At 35.1% G+C, this 23303-nt stretch overlaps 1 protein-coding gene across 1 annotated transcript; it reads left to right on the top strand.

Moving 5' to 3' along the window:
- Positions 1-722: 722 nt before the first annotated feature.
- Positions 723-22117, top strand: LOC112048134 (eukaryotic peptide chain release factor GTP-binding subunit ERF3A). Its single transcript, XM_024085531.2, has 12 exons — positions 723-1157; positions 1726-1946; positions 3214-3319; positions 5015-5161; positions 5803-5948; positions 7087-7241; positions 8049-8166; positions 13918-14121; positions 14726-14884; positions 16131-16235; positions 17334-17502; positions 18852-22117. The coding sequence occupies exons 1-12, from the start codon at positions 914-916 to the stop codon at positions 18893-18895; spliced, it is 1818 nt and encodes a 605-aa protein (XP_023941299.1). The 5' UTR covers positions 723-913; the 3' UTR covers positions 18896-22117.
- Positions 22118-23303: the final 1186 nt, after the last annotated feature.

Genomic DNA, 23303 nt, shown 5'->3' with positions numbered 1-23303 from the left:
GGCATTCTACACGATCGGATTCTGATTCGGAATCGGTTCCAACCATGGCCCAACCACCAATATGATCAACGATCGAACACGTTTATAAAAACTGTTTCTCTATCGTTTCTCTAAACTCGATTCGTTGTTATAATCGTTTTCATTGTGTAAAGGGCTCCCTAAAACTATCGGTTGGTTAAATAAATGGCAAAACAGTCAACTTCAAATTTACCAACTTACGAAGTTATTTACGTTTCATTTGTAAATATTTCTTAACTTAATTATAGCAAAGGACATGTTCCAATTTAGTATGGAGGCCTTTAATCTGAGTGAGCAAGAAACAAAAAATAATCAAAAATCTCTGTCAACGATTTAATGTTTCTAAAGAACTCGTGTCATAATGACATTTGTTTTAAAAACGCTACTTCTTTTAAATTTCCCGCTACAAAACGCCACCGACTTTGGAACTTTGGAACCAGATCGCAGAGGCGCCATCTGCGATTAGCTTTCTCCGGCCAAACCTATTATGTTGGTGAATTTGTGTGCGATACAAGTCCCTATGTAACTGATCTGAGTCACTTATCAATAAAACTTATTTTTTTTTGTTTTATGGCAAGACCTTTACAGGAAATGACTAGTCATACGTATTACTAATAATTTTGGAAGGTGATTTGTCGCACAAAATCTTTACAATTTTTAAGTTATTAAACAATAACAAAAATTAAATTTTTACTTTGTCTATTTTTGTCAAATAAAATAGTAGTTTAATTTATTTATCAAAATATATGTAACATTACATATTTGGCAAATTGCCATGAACTTCCGGTGCAAGATAAAGACACACGCGGATCTATCGAGAAAAGAACGCGAATAATTATAAAAATAACTAAAAAGCAAGACTTATTTATTAATTTTACATTGTCTCGTTTTTAAAATGTCCAATAACGGTGCTCCGGACTCTTGGGAAAGTCAAGCGGACGTTATAGGTGAACAAGGTGCAAAAGATCCCAATGATATGTCTACAAAATTTTCCACGTTGAATGTAAATGCCGTGGAATTCGTGCCTTCTTTTTGTAAGTCTTCACAAGGTAATGAGAGCGATGATTCTCCTTCTTCGCCACAAAAATCTGAAAGCGGGTCTTCGAACTCTGCGTCTGCAGAGAGTCCTGTCTTGAACGGTAAGTCTCCTGTCAATCTTATTCGTTAACTTTATTTACTAGGCATTTTTGTTGAGACTAATCACTTATTAATATTAAAAGCAACCAAACAAAAGTAAGTTACACTATAGAGTAAGTCCCTCTGTGAAAATATTTGTAGTGTCTTTTTTTTCTGAATCCAGTTCTAACGGGTTATATCGTGACACGCGGCCCGACTCTTTAGTTATTCAGAGCTAACTTTCTCTCCGCGTATAATTCGTTTCTATTTTTGTAATAAAAGGGATTTATGTTTAAATGGATTTTTAATTGTGTAATTTTTATGAAAAAGTGTCTGTCACTATAATCTCCTATGCATATGTTGTGTTTTTAAGTGTTATAGTGAAATTGTACTAAAAGTTGATACCAACTGATTAGGTTGAATATAGATATACTTGAAAGTGAAACATGATAAGTGATGTTCTAAATTATCTGTAACAATGTATATCATTTGACAGAAGCAGTGTACATTTTTTTTTTTGCTTACTGGTATTTGTTAATCTTTATTTTCTAGACTAGAAAATGAACAGTAATAAATTGATTGGGTTTGAAGGGTGTGGTGATGGTGGTGAAAGTGGTGATGGTAGAGCAGCATCCGCATCACCCCGGGTGGAAGAACCGCCTCCCGTACCACCGGCTGCTGCTGAAGATGCTCTCTTGCCTGTTCCCTCTGATGTGTCTCCAACGGCCGACAGTTGGGAAGCTGAAGCTGATGATGCCCTGCTTACTCCGGAAGAAAACAATGATGCAGATGATGAGGAAATTGATGTACAGGTACTTTTTATATGCTAAATAGAAGTGGGTGCTAGACGATTACCATCTCTTGGATCAAAATCTCTATTGCAACTGCTGCCAGTTCTTTATTAGAATAGGTATCCAAAGCTGGTCTAGTAGGATTTTACCAAATTTGGCTTCCATCTTAGATTGCATCATCACTTACCATCAGTTGAGATTGAAAAGAATAAAAAAAAGAATCCTTAACCTTACACACCCATTGCCATTGGTCGCAACTAAGGCAAATGTGTAAACAATACATATAAATAAAAAAGAAGTGTCTGTGTTTGATTTCAAGTGAGTGCTTAGAGTTATTTACATGATACAAAAACACAAACAATCTTTTTAGGGTTCCAAAGTCCACAAGGAATCCTTATAGTTTAGCCTTCTCTGTCTGTCTGTCTGTCTGTCCCCTGTCATTAGTCCGTCCGTCTGCAGTTTAGCACAGAAACTATTACTACTAAAAAGCTGTAAATTAGCATGAGTATGTTCATTAAAAAATGTGAACAACTTTGATTGATTTTTTTACTCATTTATTTCATAGTGCGGAGTATCGTTGCATATGTCTTAAAAAGATGTGAGGGGTCTTCTACCAATACTTATCAATTTAGGAGTTTGTAAAATATTAATTTTTAAGAGCAAATTTTTTTAGAGTCAAGTGTACCCACCCTCTACTGGCTAAACGGTTGTTGATGGATATGTGAAAAAAATTTCAAAAGTAAAATATATTAAAATGAAATTACAAGGAAAACTATAACAGTTAAATAGCAATTGCCATTTAAAGTAATAGTCTACCTACTTAAATAACATAATTGGTAATTGAAAATTGCATACTAATTCCTTCGTTCATTAAAAAGATAAAGTTGTCAGTGAACTCAGTGTCTGTTAAAACTTGAAAGCTGAAATTTGGTAGTGATAGGTATATTAATTACGTCTTTTAAGTGGCAAAAAGTAAATATAAAAAAATTTTGGGGTTCCTTCCCTACATGGAAAGATATCATTATTGGTATTTTTAATTATTAAGGTTTTAAAGTACAAATTTAATCTATGGAACCCTACACTGCGAGTGGCTCGACATGCACTTGGCCGGTTTTTATATGAAATTTTTCTAACTGAAAACTATTTTTAATGGGACTTTCAGTGGAGGATATAGGTTGTTATATACTAGAAAATTTAATGGTTCAAATTAATCAATTATTTACTGTTTGTATTGAACTTAGTAATGTTTCACCTGCTACTTCTATTCAATATTTTCTTTTGAACATAGGAGGATGGAGAAATTGCAAAGAAAATCCCTAAGAAGAAACCAGTCAGAGTTGAAGACACACGCAGCAAGAAGGAACACGTAAATGTTGTGTTCATTGGGCATGTTGGTGAGTAACACATCATTAATGTTTTCGTAACAGTAGTATACTCGTACATTGCTAAGTAATTATATCACTTTTGCTATTTATACTTTTAAAGAAAGGTTTGATTGTTTGCATTGAATAGACTCTGAAACAGATTTGAATTTTTTCACTGTTGGGAAGCTACACTATGCCTGAGTCGTATCTATAAATGGAAATACTAATATTATAAATGGAAAAGTGGCTGAACCAATCAAGATGAATTTTGGTATAATGGTAAATGGGACTTTGGAGCAAAACTTAGGGTACTTTAAGACCCTAAAATAAAATAGAAAGGAGTGAGATAGAGGTTGAAAGTTATGGAAAGTCCTTCGTTTTTAGAGTTACACTCTTAAAAATTTGTTCATAAATCTTAAAAAAGTACGAAATATAATATGATTCTAGAATTTTTAAAATTCAACCCCTAAAGTGTTGAAATAGAGGTTGAAAGTTTACATTAATTTCTAAGCAGGGGTCCACTAGTTGGCTATATTTTATCCCCGTATTCCTATGAGCGTGAATTTGCGCGGAGTCTGCTACTTATTGAGATATACAGTGTCCCATAATTAATAGATAATAAAAAGCAAATGGTACATTTTTTTACGGTAGGTAAAAAATCTGAAAGAAAAATGTAACTTGGTCACCCTAGGGACTTTTTCAAAACTATTCAAATTACTTTTAGATAATTAGGTGGTGTATCTACCATTGTTTTATCCATTAGTTACCCTGTATAAGTAATATCAAAATCGCAAACCAGTAGAAATAGCTCAATAACTATAATTACTTTTAAAAAGAGTAAATGAAACAACCAATTGTTAAAGTCTTATTTAAAACATCAACCAAATCAAAATTTAATTGAAAATACTACTACTACTACTACTAGGATTTTACTTCAGTTTTTGAACATCAAAATGATAAGGATTTAAATTGGGGTTTATAAACTTGATTAACCCTAACAATAGATGAAAAAATTATTGTTAATACACAAACAACACATTGTTAAAGTTGAAAGCATGTATAATTAAATAATATACATATTGCTATTTAATTCTATTTTCTTCTTTCTTTCAGAGAAGGTTAGGCAACTGAGCCTAATCTTCTCTAGTTGGAGTCCTCTTAAGGTTAGCGATTTCCTCCGGCTTCATTATTTGGGTTTTAATAATATTGTGTCCATGTTTTGCTTTGCGTTTAAGTTAAATTTACTTTTATTTTAGAGTTGTTTATTACAGTAAATACTCAGTTATCCTGACCTCTGTTTAGAAGGATTTGTAATTATTGGTTTGTCAAATTTAAAGAAAAAAGATAAAGTTCTACTTAATTATTTAATTATTTGTGTGTTTATGTTTGTATTTCTCATAATGAAAAATATCACATTTAATGTAAGGAGGCTAAAGATTTAATCTATAATGCTAAAATATTTTTGTTTGCTTTTCCAATTTTAGAGCCATCCTGACAATCTTTGTTTTCTTTAAATGCATTAGTTAATAGTGACTTAATTCTATTGAAAGTGTAACAAATAACAATATATTCAAAGGAAGTTGTATACCTAATTGGTTTGGTTAATTGAGTCTCTACTGTACATTATGTGTATGCATTGGAGTATAATTAATGTTCATAATATTTTCATATTTTCATCTTTTGTATACAGTAATATTTACTAATGAAGTAATAATAACTTTGTAGATGCTGGGAAGTCTACAATTGGTGGTCAAATAATGTCTCTTACTGGAATGGTTGACAAGAGAACTTTAGAGAAATATGAACGAGAAGCCAGAGAGAAATCTAGAGAGTCTTGGTACCTGTCCTGGGCTCTTGACACCAATCAAGAAGGTATAATTATTTTCTTTCTTTTCTAAGAAAGTACCCTATCGTTATAGCTAAAGAGAGTAGATATAAATTATGTTTGTTAATTTGAATAAAACTTTCATATTAACAAACGTTGACTCTTTCAGACTTATCGTCATAGTGTACATTTCAATGGACCGCTACAGGGTCAGCCCCCCAGACCAAGTGGCACGTCGATTCTCTTTTTATATGATTGCCAACGCTTTTGAAACAAAAAAAAATGTATAAGAATGACAGATCTTGAACACGTGCCCTGTCGATAGCAAATGTGATTCCCATACATCTTTCTAGTTTTCGAAGCGTTAGTGATCGTAGAAAGAGAATCGAAGTGTCTCTTAGCTAGGGGGGAAGGTCTCCCTTTGGCCATTGTATGTGGGTACTTAGGTGTAGGTTCCTGCTGGATTTACTCCAACCAGCCGACCTCGCTCCAAAAGCTCAGCAGGCTGCCTGCCAGTTTGAGATCTGTTTATAGTCTGATTTTGAAAGTTTTATTTTTCTTCTGAATACGATTAATAAAATGTATTTTTCTATTTTTATTTTATCATAAAACTAACCCTATCCACTGTGTAATTTATGCGTTCTTTTTTAAATATAATTATATACTTATTGTACTTTGATTTACATAGAACGAGACAAAGGAAAAACTGTGGAAGTGGGCAGAGCGTACTTTGAGACTGACAAGAAGCATTTCACTATACTCGACGCTCCCGGGCACAAGAGTTTCGTACCCAACATGATCGGCGGCGCGGCGCAGGCGGACCTGGCGGTGCTTGTGAGTACACCTTACTGTAACTAACAGATTATTTTAGAATTTAAACTATCGTGAGAGTAGTTCATATAAATTATTATGAAATACACATATGATACATCAGGCTGATATATATTGGTTCGAAATTAGTCTGGCATACTCCGACGTTGTATCACGCGAGTTTTGGCCGTGTTTTTACCGACCGACCGACAAAAAGGAGAAGGTTCTCAATTTGACGGGTATGTTTTTCTTTTTTTATTATGTATGTACACAGATTACTTGAAGACGCCTGGGCCGATTTAATTTTTTTTTTTGTTTTAAAGGATATATCCCTCCGTTTTATAATAAATACTAGCGGACGCCGGCGACTTCGTCCGGGTGGTATTCAGTTTTTCACAAATCCCACAGGAACCATGGATTTTTTTTAATATCACAATATATACAATAGGACCTAGAGCTATTGAGGCTTATAATAGTGGACATAGATAATTAATTTTTGACATCTAATCAAGTTGTAAACTAGTGATAACAACCTGATATATGCTAATATTTGTTGAAAACGTAATCAATCATTCAACCTATTATTTTTTATACAAGATAAGATGCTTGGAGGCCACTGGATGAGCTTCCACCTTTACACATGAAGTAAGAGTAAAAGAAATTGTAATTATTTTAACTACAGTATTTTTTTATTATTTTTTTTTATTGAGAAAGAATACATTAAGGAAGTTAGGCTAACTTATCCTAATAACTATAGAAATCATGCCCACGTGGAATGGTGGCAAGAATACTGGCTGCATTTCCGCGCTGGACAGCCAGGCTGATCCTTTGTGCAAAAAATGAGCCAAATATGAGCAATTTTTTGGCACTGCGACTCCATGGCCCAAGGGTCTCCACAGCAAAAGGTACAAATATGTAACTCTCAGTCAGAGAGGCATACTTGAGCCACTTACCGGTTTCAGCTTTTTTGCTGCTGTAAATTGATTTTATTATTTTAAAAGAGCATATTGACACTTGAGACATTCTTTTAAAAACTTTACCACCGGTTTGCAAGGCAGGTGCTTTCCAAATTGGTGATAAAGTTAGTACAAATAGTCAAACTGGATGTTTCAAAAGTGCTGTAAGCTAAGGCTACTTGAAATAAATGAATTGTAATTTGTAGGTGATATCCGCAAGGAAAGGAGAGTTTGAAACTGGGTTTGACAGGGGCGGACAGACTCGCGAGCATGCTATGTTGGCGAAGACTGCCGGTGTGAAACATTTAGTTGCCCTTGTTAACAAAATGGATGACCCCACAGTCAACTGGGATGAAAAAAGGTAATAATACTGATTTAAACATTTTTTTTCTAAAATAAATAAAATGAAAATAAAAATAGCTTCATTACTACTTAATTTATTAAAAAAAAAATAGTAAACCAGAGCAGGCAAGCTGTTCTTCGACACAGGACTTTGCCACTCTCATTGTTCTCTAGTCACTCACCCTCCTTTTGGCAAGTCGAAAATGAAATAGATTTTATATCAACTAATAGCCCTAGTTTCTTTATTGATGTTGATGTAATAAATTGCAGGCATTAATTAATAATGTAAAGGCATTAAGTAATTGCAGGTAAGGCAAGAGTGAATAGGCATCTTCTAGGCAAGCGCGTTTCATCTTAGACCTCATCATTGCTTACCATCAGGCATGATTGTAGTCAAGCACAAGCCTATCCAGAAAAAAAAAATTAACTAAATTTCAACACAATTCATATGATCGTTATTACCTGATTAATTTCAGAAAAACCTTGACTAGTGTACACTGTCCAAAAAATATTTTGCAGCAGGTTATATTGACCTATACTACAGCCAAGCAAAGTTAGTTTCCTAGATCACCATGCCTAATATCATCTGTGACAAAAGAAAGACAATAATTTTCGATTTGATATTTTAGCTATTGATCAAACTGCTGGCCTATTCACTATTTTGGCCTTAATTAACTTATTAAAATAAACATCAAATCTACCAGTAAGCGCTGGATGACATTTTTACATTGAATTTAATTTTCACAAATGCCAAAGTTGAATTAATTAGTTTTGCTGGTCTGGTAATAAAAAATATCTTTATAACAATATTGAAATTATTTTTCAGATACAATGAATGTCGAGACAAAATCCTTCCATACCTTAAAAAGCTGGGATTCAATCCAGCAAAAGACTTGTCTTTCTTGCCTGTATCGGGGCAAACTGGACAAGGTTTATTGGAAAGGGTGAGTAAATTTTATTTTGATATTGGCATATAGACACTAGAGTCGTGATAGCTCAGTGGATTTGACTTCTGCCTCTGATTCCGGAGGGTGTAGGTTTGAATCTGGTCTGGGGCATGCACCTCCAACTTTTCAGCTGTGTGCATTTTAAGAAATTAAATATTACATGTCTCAAACGGTGAAGGAAAACATCGTGAGGAAACCTGCATACCAGAGTGTGCCTGAAATCTGCCAATCCGCATTGGGCCAGTGTGTTATGGACTATTGGCCTAACCCCTCTCACTCTGAGAGGAGACTCGAGCTCGGCAATGAGCCAAATATGGGTTGATATCGATCAATATTGACACTATTCTGATAATGACAAAATGAAGGTTATGTTTGAGTCATGGTGATGTCATTTTTGTATTGAATTCATGCACCTGTCTGAATTTATTTTATTTTAGCAGTATATCTATGTTTTTGTGACTTTCTGTTTTTTTTTTTTTTTCACAAATTCTGCAGAAACCAATTTTTATTACAGTATTAGCCAAATTGGTTTAAGTAGTTATGGCGTAAAGGAGTAATAATACGAGTACAGACAAACTTTCGCTTTTTTTAATAGTGTAAAATAGATGTCTGCGACTTTTAAAGAATGGCTGGAATGGAAATGTTGACTAGGTTTGAATATATTGATTTAAATGAGACATTCGGGTAAATAAGTTTGCAAAATAAATGAAAACATTATAAAATTTCAAATCAGCTAAATTCTTTTATTGTAATAAAAGTTTGTATGGGGCGTTTTTTAGGAATCTGTGGCTGTGCCGCAAATATCCTGTTACATTTACAAAATTGCTTTACTATTAGCATACTCCTAATTTATATACAATTTAAAAACTGTCATCATAACTATTATATTTGGAGTAAAAATAATCCTATGTTAGCTAGGCAGACATAGGATTAAATGTAAGGGAAGCCGCAAGGTCATGAATACATGTGTTACAAATACATAGAACAACACAAAGAAATAATTAGGACTAGAAAAGTAAAGTAGAATATAAATGGTTGTTAAATTATAATAATAATAATAATAATAATAATAAGCCCTTTATTCTGTGTTAAGAAATTACAATTATATATACAATACATTTTGTTTTCATTTTTTTTTTTTTTAAAGAATATCTCTTAACATAGTGTGCCTTTCGGCATAGGCCTCCTCCAGCGACTTCCACTGCTCTCTCTCTAATGCGACCCTTCTCCACTTTGGACCTGCTGTGAGCTTTAAGTCATCCTCCCATCTAATGAACTGTTTACCCCGATTCCTTCTGCCATCTCTAGGGTACCATTCCGTCACCAGTCTGCTCCACTTCCCCGTAGTGTCCCTTAGCATGTGGCCTGTCCATCGCCACTTTTGCTGGTCGACACGAGTTAAAACATCGGTGACCCCAGTTTTAGTTCGAAGGTCAGTGTTTCTTACCCTATCCTTTTTCTTGTGGCCAGTCATGCTCCTCTCCATGGATCGTTGGCACCTGGCCAGTTTAGCCCTTTGAGCCATGGTGAGCGCCCAGGTTTCACAGCCGTATGTTAGGCATGGCAAGATACACGTGTTGAAGGCCTTCCTCTTAATTACCATGCTCAGTTCCTTGGATTTCATTATCTCCTTCAGGGACCAATATCTTTTCCAGCCAACGGCAATTCTCGTGCTGATTTCTTTAGTCATTTGGTCCCTGAAGGTAACAACTTGTCCAAGGTATGTGTATTCTTGCACATACAATAATGGGTTGTTATCAATGCCGATGTTGACCTCAGTACTGTTCGTCATTAGTTTGGTCTTCTTTGTGTTCATTTTGAGTCCGATTTTAATGCTCTCTTCATGTAGATTCGAAACCATGCACCCGAGTTTGATTGGATCTTCTTCAAATAGTACGAGGTCATCTGCGAATCTGAGATGGTTAAGTTTTTTACCATTAACATTGATTCCGAAGTCTTCCCATTCTAAGTTGCGGAAAACGCTTTCCAACACGGCTGAAAACAGTTTGGGGGATAAAGGGTCCCCTTGTCTGACACCTCTTTCAATTTTAAAATCGTTTCCTAAGCTTTCTAGTTGGATTTTAGCTTTATTGTTGTTATAAATCATATTTATGATGTCAATGTATGCTGCGGGTACTCCTTGCTGATCTAAACTGTCTAAGAGGGATTCATGGCTTATACTGTCGAAGGCTTTGGCGTAGTCGATAAACGCTATGTATATTTTTTTGTTATGCTCCGTGTATTTTTCGAGTATTTGTTTGACAGTGTGGATGTGGTCGATTGTAGAAAATCCTTTTCTGAAGCCCGCTTGTTCCACTGGCTGTTGTTCGTCCAGAGTTTTAGTGATTCTGTCAAGTATTATTTTCGCAAATACTTTGTACACATTAGACATCAGACTGATTGGCCTGTAGTTTTCCAAGTCGTTTTTATCACCCTTTTTATGCAGTAGAATAATGTGGGATTTGGTCCATTGCTCTGGAATTTTGCATTTTATTATGATTTCGTTGAATAGTTTTGTAAGGATAGGAACCAGTTCTTCCATTGTACCCTTTAGCAACTCGTTTGCTATTCTATCCGGCCCTGGAGATCTTTCTGCTTTTTGGCTTTTTATTGACTTCTCAACCTCGCATTGTAATATTTCAGGTATTGGTTCCTCAGGGTTTACCCGCGTCGGCTCCAAAAGTGTGCCACTCTGTTTGGTCTTTGCATTGTGACTTTGTGTTTGTGTGGCATAGAGCTGGCTGTAGAAGAGCGTGGCTAGGTCCTTGATATCCTTTCTTTTCGAAGTAGTTGTTGTTTTCCTTTTAAGCCTAGGTATCCATTCCTTCCCTGATTCTCTTAGTTCTTTCAGCGCCTTTTTCACTCCTCCCGTCCTCGTTATGTGGCGTTCTAAAGTCTTAAGTCTTATTCTTTTCCTATCCTTTCGTATATTTTCCCTTATTTTTTTACTTAGATCTGTTATCTTTTTAATTGATTCCTTTCGCTGTTTGCTTGATATTAGATCTTTTCGGTCCTTCAATAGATGTAGGGTGTAATCGCTTAGTTGGTATTTATTATTTTGTTGATTTCTGTAAATGTTGATTGTTTTAAGTCTATTTTCTAGAAGTTCATATTTTTTTAGTGGGTCTAATCCTTCGTTTGTAATTTGCTTTTTGATTTCTTCAAAGTGGTTTTCATCTACAAGGGTCGGAAGCACTTTCTGTTCATATCTATGATTTTTCATGTGATGTCTCGGTGTTTTGATCTGTTTCGTTCTTAATGAGCAGCGCACCATTCTATGGTTTGTGTTGAAATTTAGCTTGTTTATGACCTTTGTGTCAGTGAATGCTTTAGGGTGATTGCTTATAATATAATCAATTTCATTTTTATAGGAACCATCGGGTGAGATCCAAGTCCATTTATTTCGTGTGTTTTTCTTAAAAGTTGAGTTAAGAACTGTGAGATTATGTTCCATGAGAAATTCAACTAGTTTTTGGCCATTGCGACTTCTTTTTCCGTGTCCGAACTTTCCAAGCACATATTCTTCGTTATTTTGTCGGGCCCCAACTTGGGCATTGAAGTCACCCATAAGTAGGATGTGCTTATCGGCGTTGGTCCTTATTGCTCGTGACATCTCATCATAGAAAGACTCTAATACTGCCACATCAGATTGTTCGGTTGGCGCGTATGCTTGCATGATCGACCATTGCTTTTTGTATCCTGGTATTTCTATGTTGAGTATCGCTAGTCTGTCGGAAATTCCAATCAATTCTCGTATGTGTTTCTTTAGAGACTGTTTTATTAGGAAACCTACTCCCTTTTGACCGCCTGGTTCTCCTTTTTGGTATAATATGTACTTTTCATGTTCTTCTATCGTTTCGCCTGCTCTTCGCATTTCACTGATGCCTAGTATATTGTAGTTGATTTCTTCCAGAGCTTCTTCAAGTTCTAGAAGGCTTTCTTGGGTTCTAAGTGTTCTGGTGTTTAGGGTTGCGATTTGTAATGTTTCACATCTTTTGTTGTTTTTCCTAGCTGGAGGGTTTTGATCGGACATCCCACGGTGATCAGCCGGATTGGGATCTTTTGCTGCTTTGTTTGTTGTGTTTTTAGTTGTGTCAGTTATGATCTTCCGGTTCTTAGCGTGCAAATTTAGTTTTTTGGAGTTTGAGTTTCAGATAGTGTGTTTGTTCTGTAACGACTTGTGAATTCGAGTTTGTTTGCTCTGTTTATTTTGTTTGGAGCCGTTAGGCTATCTCCCTCTCTATTTAATTGTATGTTTTCTGGTGTTTTTGTGGGCGAGCGTTTTCGTTTATCTTGACTTTTCCCTGGCTTATTTTTTTTAATTATGAGTTTATCGTAGCGTATAATAGCCAAGTTTCCTTTCTTTATCTCGTCTTGTTGAGCTGCTTTTAGCTCTTTTCTGACTTGCAGGACATCCTTTGGGAAGTCTTCCGTAGCGTACACATTATCTGGAAAGTGTTTGTTGTTCTGTAGGATCGCAAGTCTTCTCCAGGTCAGGGTAAGTTTTATTAATATCGGTCTTTTTTTCTTGTTGTCTTTTCTTCCCAGCCTGAAAGTCTCGCTTATTTCCCATTTGTCAAAGTCTTCTATTTTCGCAGCCTTTGACATGTCGTTAAGGGTTTTCAAGACCACCTCCATAAGATTAGAGTGATTCTCTTCCCGCTCCTCAACGCCGTGGAGAATAATATTATTTTTCTTCGCAGTTTTTTCCAAGTTATGAATTTTTTCCTTCAAAAATAGCACTTCCTGTTTGAGTCTGTTGTTCTCCTCCATTAAAGGGTTCAGTTTTTCGTCTATTGTAGTTCCCATGGTTTTATTGAAGTTTTCAGTGAGGGCGTGGGTTTGTTTTGAAAATTCTTCTTTAATTTCTTCCGTTCTCACTATAAAAGCTTGGTTCATTTTTAAAATCAAAGTATCCATTTGACTTTGGTCCATTTTTCAGTTTTTTAGATTTTCCCCGCTTTGGTAGGTTTTATTTGGTAGTGGCAACACTTGTTTAGGGTCGGCAACACTTTTCTTTGGTAGATTTATATTTTGTAGTAGCAACACCAATACGATACGTCAGATATCAATGTCTATTGTCTATGACGGCTGTAAACAGTGTACACCGGAAATACACGTTGTAGATATATGTACCGTAGTTATGGATTTATATAGCACTGTAATCGTTTTTTGGCACTTTTCACTAGTAAAAACTGAGTTTATCCTGGAATGTTTGGTATTATTATGTTTCACCAGTTAAGTTTTGTTGTTTTCACTCGCTCAAGTTTTGTGGTAGTTGATATTTCTCTCGATATGTTTTTTTAAACACTCACGATGTAACACACACTGTTCGCTTGACAACGCGTAAACCGGAAGTTCACGTTGTTAAATTAATTATATTTGAATATTGACCTTTTTACTTTTTATTTAAATAGTTTATACACCCTGCATTTTAACCTGCATAGTTTTAATTCCTGTGGGAATATATACCTAAAATATAGCCTATGACAAACATGGCGTTCTATTGGTAACTAAACGAAATTTCTAAATTGGTTTAGTATATCCTGAGATTACCCTACATTGTCACAAACTTGCAAACTTTGCCTCTAGAAAATTAGTATAGATTCGTTTTTTGCTTACAATCATATGTCTATAATCTTTACTAGGTTTCACTTACAAATACTCCTAAAAATTTTTAAGTTAATTAATATTTAAAATGAATTGTATAATTCTTAATTCCTATAATTATTATTTTATTTGTAATAGGTAACTGAAGAAATCTGTCCCTGGTACCGTGGTTCATCATTCATTCAATTGATTGACGAGCTGCCATCACTCAACCGCAAGATGGACGGACCATTCATAATGCCCGTTGTGGACAAATACAAGGACATGGGCACGGTGCTAATGGGCAAGGTGGAGGCGGGGATGACGCGCAAAGGGAGCACCCTGTTCCTTATGCCCAATCGAGTAAGTAAATATATTGAAAATGCGAATTAACAAAGTAAAAATTTGGGTTTGGATAAAAATTTTGCCCAAAATATTGCCCAATTTAATTAAAACTCAATTAGATTAAAATAACTGCTCATCAGTCCAGTGCCTATGTAGCTTCGGTTCAGGCCTGGGTCAGGATATTTCATAATTTTTTTCTTTCTACAAAAAAAATATCCCTTAATTGATAACTAGCAGACGCCCGCGATTTTGTTCGTCCTTGGATGTTCTTAACCTGGCCCTATTGCAAAATCCGTTCTTAGCGGGCATGTAATAACTACAAACTACCTCCCTGCCAAATTTCATCTTTGTATGTCAAGCGGTTTTCGAAATTTCGTGATGAGTGACCTTTCGCATTTACGTATAACTAGCGGATGCCCGCGACTTCGTCCGCGTGGATTTCAGTTTTTTCGGGATGAAAAGTAGCCTATGTGTTAATCTAGAGTAAAATTTATTTCCACTCCAAATTTCAGACAAATAGTTTCAGTAGTAGCGGCGTTAAAGAGTAACAAACATCCATACAAACTTCGCAACGCATTTCTAATATTAGTAGGATAATATGTATAAACCTTGTATATTTCAGGTTCAAGTAACAGTTGACCAGTTATGGTCTGATGATATTGAGGTAACTTCCATTGGTCCCGGTGAAAATGTCAAAGTAAAACTCAAAGGAATTGAAGAAGAGGATGTCTCCCCTGGCTTTGTGCTGTGCGACACTGGGGACCCCATCACAACTGGCAGAGTAAGGATATTTTGTCAACAAGTTATAAAAATCTTCTATTATACAGGGTGCTCTGGAGTATTTCCCATAACTTCAAGGTGTTGACGAGTTCACTTATAGGAGCTGAACTTCAAAACTAATATTTTTCTAACTAAAAAAAAAACTTTCATGTTTTCAAAGTAATTCAAATAATTCCGACTATCCATGTAACACACGCCTTTATCTATCCTTGCATTTTAAAATACGTAACCTTGGCTATGTCATAATTATAAGGATACATTTTGAGACTTATTTACAAAAGAAATATTATTTACCCTGAAAATATTAATTTTAGAACTCACAAATAAAAATGTTCAAGGAACATGAACATGAACCCTAGAGTTATAGGAAATACGCCACATCACCCTGTATATAAAAAACTTGCATAAAAGACACCACTATAACAGTCAAATGTTCCCACACAAATGGTTTTGTTTTAGCCGCTATTATCAATAATGAATATTCAATCAAATAATAAAAAAATAAAAAATCAATTCAATCAATAATAATTCATATTTTTTCCAAACTTCGAAAACGCATTTTTTTCTTTTTCTTGTACGGCCAATCTGCGATCAGTCCTAAGACTATAAACAAATATGTTGGGAGTGTCTTTGTCTTGTGGAGGTCGATCCTCATTAGGAATCTGCGCTCATTTGGTGCGTCCTGTTTTTCAAATGTCCAGGTCGAGTATGCGTTTACGTTTAAGACGCCTCGGACAGTCTTCAGTAAGAGTCTGTTTGCTAAGGTATTAGGACGAATAAGGAGTCGCTTCTTGTATCTGGAAATCAAATACGCATTTGTTGTTAATTTTGTGATGTCACGATGTTACTTGATCTCACTAAAGGAATAAACGTCAAACTAATTATTAACTAATAATTTTCAAGCACTCTGCTTGGTTAAGATTTAGTTTGAAAGTGACATCATGAGACACATGGCACATATTGTCAAAAAAAAAATTTTTAATAATTAAAATTTAGTTATTCACATCTCGAAAAAATATAATGAATTTTTTGAATATAGTATAATGATAATGAACAATTTAAGACCATTTAAAAAAAGTGTCAATTAGCCTATTAATGCCTACCACCAGACCTAACTCGAGCTAAGGAAATTGAATTGCAAAAGGCGTTATCAATGCTGCAACAGATATATCAAAACAATTCTTTAGTCAATTACAAAATGATTTTGTGTATTTCGTTTGTGTTTTATAAAATGAAATGTGTTCCAGGTATTTGATGCCCAAGTGGTGATACTGGAGCACAAGTCCATCATCTGTGCGGGATACTCTGCCGTCATGCACATACATTGTGCAGCTGAAGAAATTACTGTTAAGGTAAAACTATTTATATTAATTCCAATAGTAGATTAAAAATAATAATAATAATGTAAATATAGAGCTGTGATAACCAGTATATATAACCTCTGCCTCTGATCCCGGAGGACGTAGGTCAGAATCTGGTTCTGGGGCATGCACCTCCAACTTTTTAGTTGTGTGCATTTTAAGAAAATACATCCTGAGGAAACCTGCATACCTGAGAATTATCTAATTCTCTACGTTTGTGAAGTCTGCCATTCCGCATTGGGTCAGTGTGGTGGACTATTATTAATGAGACATATTAGACTAATGCCTAAACCTGTCTCATTCTGAGAAGAGATGTTGATAACTCAGACCAATTATTATAGAAGGACCTGTATCGCACTCATAGTCACAAACAAGATTGTCTGTCGTTTTCTGAGGAAAACGAGCTTAGATTTGGTATATATCTTTTACTAAACTAGACGTTTTTACCCGTTTTTTACACAATTCAATTACACAAAAAGGTATTTTTACGGAGCTCTTTAACCGACGAACACGATTACAACTATTTAACATCGATTCTATGGAAACAGTTTTTATAATCGCATTAGATCGTTGATCATTTACTTTGACAGAAAAGTAACGTCTAGCAAGGCAGAGGTCCTATACAATAATTGGTCTGAGGTTGATAATGATGAATTAATATTATAAATAATAATGAAAATATAAAATCTTATTCAAACTCAATAGTGTAGTAAACAAGTGCCTTTTAGATCAAAACCTTTTCTCCTTCCTAAAAACAAAATTTAAAGGTAGCTCGCAAAAATTGCAAAAGTTATAAACGTTTAACTAAAAATAAAAAAGGAGTTTTGTATTTTATTTATAGTTTATAACTTTTGCATGTTTAGATTGTAGTATGTTAAAACAGAAGCGGCATTTGAAGCTTCAGCCTTTCTGATTAGAAAATTTGCGAAATGTTTCATGCAGGCCTCCTGGAAGTCAACCATAGTATAAGAGTTACAAATATAACTTCACAAAGAAACTTTAAAAAGAGTAAATAAAAATTTAATCTTATGTGTATAATTGTGTATTGTTATTTATAATTATAATTTATCTATTCTTTATCGTTTGCAGGCGTTAATCTGTTTGGTAGACAAGAAGACTGGAGAGAAATCTAAAACGCGGCCGCGGTTCGTGAAGCAAGACCAAGTGGCCATCATGAGGATAGAGTGCGCGGGCATTATCTGCCTCGAACCTTTCAAGAAGTTTGCTCAGATGGGCAGGTTCACGTTAAGAGATGAAAGTGAGTATATTCATCATTCATCATTCAAAACGTTTGAGTTTAAAGTAAGGACTAAGGATGTTTAGTTTGCATGACAAAGCATGAGTAACTTTAGAAAATGTATGTGGAAAAGCTCAGAGCAATTACCATAGGACCTGCCTCACTAGATGTTACCCTTCTGTCAAAAGTATATGATCACGATCTAACAAGATGATTATACAAATAAAATCTATGTTTTATTGTGTTTTATATTTATATTTCAATTAATTGTTTATTACGATTTAAATTTATAGTTGAGTGTAGTGAAAGGACATGGGATATATATTTTTATGTGTGATGTGTGAGTTTACCTCATCCCCTTCAAACAACGACAGAAAATCTGTTGTTGGTGAATTTGAGTGCAATACAAGTCCAAAGGTCTGAATAAGAAAACCATTGCACTTAAACAGAGTAATACTTCACAGTAAATGCAAGGAACATGAAGTGCTGTGTTGTGACATTAAACCCAAGGTCAAGGTCAAGGCCAAGGTGTTCAAGTCTCATAAGTGAGAGCAATTGTGTTGTGTGGCATAATTCTTTAATAAAATAAAGCTTTTTTCTTTCTTCTTTCTATATGCCTGTAATTTACACTTCAGATTGGAACACCAAACCTTAGAAACGCTCATTCACATAAAGCTTTCTCCTACCAGTACACTACTAAGTTAGCCATTTGAATCTAATATGGTGGACCTCTAAAGATGTTAGCTTGTTGTCTGTTGTGCTGTGTTTTTAACAAACACTTCAAACAACAGCAGACGATTAAGAAAGTTTTCAACTTGAGAAATTATCTACATTGTTATGATATGAGCATTGTTATGGTAAATTAATGTGCATTTTATTAAAAATAAATTAAGGTTGAAGATTATGTACAAAATGTTGCTAATAATATTTCAAAGGTTTCAAAAACGAACCATTTCTAAATGGATTGAAAGTAAAGTTATCATAATTGGTTTTCATATCATTAATCTCATAGTCACAGTCGATTTTGATAAGTAAAATTGTTTAAATTATGGTCAGGATTTTACCTGTCAAACTAGTAAAATAACGAATTGAATAATAATGCAGCCTAATCATAAATTGTATGCATGCATGCAAGTACGGAAATAGTACAAGACTCAGCATAAGAAAAATATACCCTCATCACAGAGTAACCAAAATGAGTCTTTACAAGTAACATGTGAAGCCGGTGCAACCCATGAAAAAAAATAAAGTGGTCGGTACCCATGAAAGTAAATAAAAATGGTCGGGAGTGAAGGTTCCATTGGTATTTGTGAAAATTAAAGAAATACACGCTGAGTTAATACTAATTAAATTATTTTTTCTTTTTACAGATAAAACAATCGCGATCGGCAAAGTCCTGAAAGTAATCGAGTAAACTTGGCACTATGACTCATAATTTAGTTAGGATAGGCCTTTCCAAAAGCTGTATCATCGGAGAATGCATGTAATATGTAATTCTGAATTTTGGGATATTATGTGAGAGCTCGAGTGTGTCGCTTCATCGTCGGTGTTTGTTGAATTATAGAGAAGCTAGTCCTCGCGGAGTATATCGGTTTGCGGCCACTGCCATTGAGCAAAATACACATACAGCTAACTACATAGATGAGAGACGGTGGGAATATTTATTATGAGTGAAATACATAATTCTTCGTTATCGTCAGCCCATTTTAACGGCTCAAAAGGCCAGGCCCAACTCCATAGAAAAGGGTTATGTAGCTTCGATCCACCAAGCTGCTCCAATGTGTGTTGTTGGGCCACATATACATATATTCATAACAAAGTTCATCTATCAGACGCATAGATAAGTGAATTTGTTTGTTGCTAAACCACTTAACTAATTTTTGGATATCTTTCACCAATGGTATGCTAAAAATCCCTATATTCCCATCGGAATAAAAATAAAAGTAAGAGATTCACATATTATGTATTCAATATTGTAAAAACCTTGAATGTTGTTGTATACGCTTTTGTGTAAAACATATCTTCTGGAATATATTTACTATGTATTTCATTCATAATGATATCACACGATTGTCTCGTAAAACGAATGCAATAACTTAGTGCTTTTTCTTTTTAACTAAATATAGATACAAGTTACGCTAGCAACGTTAAATATTGTCAGAGCCAATTTATTGCAGTGACATGCATTTTTGACTTATAAAGTTTGTACGACTAACAGATAAAAAATTGATATTGTAATATAAATAAAGCAATAAGGTTTGTTGAACTGTTGCGATTCATATTGTGTAAACTTATAAATAAATAGTTACGTTTTGACCAACACACAACTATTTAGTATTATTTATTTGTTTAAATTTAATTTTTATTATGAAACTAAATTTTTTTGTAAAAAATATATATTTGTCTATGGTAAGCGATGCTTAACTTATTGAGAGAAATCCTAATGAAAGTCGAGCGTCGCTGTCACATAGACAATTTTTTTCCACATTTTACGAAAGATAAATTTTATTTATTTGTAAAAAAAATATATTTTATTGTGTCTAATTGTCAATGGTAGGTGTTCTACGTGCTCTTATTTCGTGTATGCACTACTCCGTAATGATGCTTTATATTATAAAATGATATTTTTGTACATTTGCACATCACAATGTAATATAACTTGTCGCTTGGTAGGTGGATTGGATAACAATGGCAAATGTTTATGTAAAGCAATGTGTTAAAACAACATTTATAAAACACTAATAATATTTATGTAACGTAATTCAAGGGGCAAAATAAGCATTTAGTAAATATTGCTAGCATGAAATAATAAGAGCACTATGAAACATTGACTGCCTTGAAGGTTTATGCTGTATGTTTTTGTACCATTGTTATTCTGTCATGGTCTGTTATCCCATTGTCCCATTTGTAACTCCCATGCCAATATTGGGAATTGTCCGTAACTTGGGATGATCACTAACAGCTCTTCGATAGAGTTGCAATTGTTATAAAAATGTACAGAATGGTGTCCTGATAATGTATGATGAAGCTCTCATGTATTGTTGTTAGGGTGACCATCATATCACTTATTATCAGCATATCTGAGGGCCTAGTGGCAGTTTGACACTGTGACGATCGCGTTAACGTAAATGCGAATTTCTAAGGAATTGAAACAGCACCATCTAGTGACGCTACTGCACAACTGTTTCAATTCCATATAAATTTGCGTTTACGTTAACGCGATAGTAACAGTATGAAAATATTGAAAACTCCCACTAGGCACACAGTTTATAAAATGGTATGCCTTATATTTATTTCTGTGCTGTAACATGAGCTGTGCTCAATTCAATGGTGTTTCATTATGGTCATTCTAACAATACTATGGTGAAACCCTATATTTTCACATATTATGAATTATTAGTAATTATATTACTGGGCCCCATATTTTTAATGCAAGATTGTTTTATTTCAAATAACTTGCTATACTTACATATAAATAATAACATAATATTTGTTTATATCATCTTTTTACTAAGAAACATTCGCGTAGATCTTAACTATTATGTATGTTTGATTAAATTGATTATGTTACTTGCAATATTTTTTATAAAAGTATGGTAATAGATGATATTTGAATGCTGTAATGACCAATATAGCTCTCATCAGTGTTTCCACTACGGCTTACACATACAAACATACAAAGCTTTAGACAGTCATGTACCTTATCACAATTACCGATTTGATGCGATTTGTTAATCCATCCTCGTTTTAAAATTTAATATTATATAAAGTTAACATGAAAACACGAAGTACTTACACCAAACGAGACACGACAACGTTTATGAAATATGAATAACATCGATGCATCCCGGGACGTTATTAAGGAGTATAAAATATCTGCTTATTAATATAATCAGTTTTTTACGACCGAGGCGAAAATATGTTATTGTCAATATTTTGTGTATATCAGTGGACAAATCGTGAGACGAACGTAGTCCCCCGACTCGGTTCACCTCTTGCTATAGTTAATTTGTCGACGCTTGTAGTGAGGGAGTAGTCGGACGGGGTCGTCCCCGACTCGGTTCTCCTCTTGCTATAGTTAATTTGTCGACGCTTGTAGTGAGGGAGTAGTCGGACGGGGTCGTCCCCGACTCGGTTCTCCTCTTGCTATAGTTAATTTGTCGACGCTTGTAGTGAGGGAGCAATCGGACGGGGTCGTCCCTCAACTCTGTTCACCTCTTGCTATAGTTAATTTGTCGACGCTTGTAGTGAGGGAGTAGTCGGACGGGGTCGTCCCCCAACTCGGTTCACCTCTTGCTATAGTTAATTTGTCAACGACGCTTGTAGTGAGGGAGTAGTCGGACGGGGTCGTGCCCCAACTCGGTTCACCTCTTGCTATAGTTAATTTTGTCAACGACGCTTGTAGTGAGGGAGTTGTCGGACGGGGTCGTGCCCCAACTCGGTTCACCTCTTGCTATAGTTAATTTGTTGACGAGTGTAGTGAGGGAGTAGTCGGACGGGGTCGCCCCGCCCCGTAGTGCCTTTTATGTTCCCGCGCGGGGTCCGCGTCCGTCTCGCGCGCCTCATGCCGAATGACAGCGTTTCGGTTGTCTGCAACTATATTATTTTGTTTAAAATAAAAGAAAATTTTATTATATCTCCCGATTTTTGTTCTTTTTGCCTCCAGCCAGGCCCTTTACCTGCAGATCACAAAAAGCCTCCAAAAATTCCTGACATAAGACGTTATAGTGGCAATTTGATACTGTGACGATCGCGATAACGTAAACGCGAATTTCTAAGGAATTGAAACAGCGCCATCTAGTGGCACTACTGCACAGCAGTTACAATTCCATATAAGTTCGCGTTTACATTAACGCGATAGTAACAGTATGAAAATATTGAAAACTCCCACTAGGCACACTGATTGTCAACGATGTAGTTATCGTTGAAAGATATCAGTTATCGGCTGTGATTTATATTAAATATACATATGTTTATACATCTTGAGAAATAGAGTAGACAATCCTACCTCCAGCACAAACTTAGTTTTCGATAAGGGAACATTCTAAAATACATTCACGAACTATGCAGTGCGGTGCATACTGTGACGATCGCGTAAACGTAAACGCGAATTTCTAAGGAATTTAAACAGTTGTGCAGTAGTGCCACTAGATGGCGCTATTTCAATTCCTTGAAATTCGCGTTTACGTTTAAAAAATACAATCTGTAAAATTTTTGTCTGTCTGTTCGTTATAGAAACAAAAACTACTCGATGGATTTTAACGAAACTTTGTATAATTATTCTTCATTCTCCTGGACAGGTTATAGTATACTTTTCATCACGCTACGATCAATAGGAACAGAGCAGTAAAGGAAAATGTTTGGAAAACGGGAGAAGTTACGCCATTTTTACAGCGATACTACTGTAAGAGCTGGATTAAAGAGGTCTGAGGCGCGAAATCGCGGGTGTCTGCTAGTGAACAATATAAGAGCCTTTTAAAAAGTGTCAACTAGCCTATTCACTATTCAGTACCTACTAACTTTTCCTACCTAATATTTCAAGTTTTCTATGTTGCTGACTGCCTCGCTGGTACAGTGGCTACTAGTTAGCGTGAGCTTCGGGAGCACGAGACCTGGGTAGAGCTGTGAAATACTTACTCAGCTTTTACTCCTACAAAACTAGAAGTTGGTAGTGTAACATCCGTACCTAGGAGAGTACGACCAGCCTCGAGATCGACCATTGTCGTTAACACCAGAGAATGATCATAAAAGAGTCAAGTCCCACTAATATCATAAACGCGAGTTTGTATGGATGTGTGTTACTCTTTAACGCCGCAACTACT

This window comes from Bicyclus anynana, chromosome 11 (genome assembly GCF_947172395.1).
Source record: "Bicyclus anynana chromosome 11, ilBicAnyn1.1, whole genome shotgun sequence".
In the NCBI taxonomy this organism is placed as follows: Eukaryota; Metazoa; Arthropoda; class Insecta; order Lepidoptera; family Nymphalidae; genus Bicyclus; species Bicyclus anynana.
This window is presented reverse-complemented; position numbering and strand designations above follow the sequence as displayed.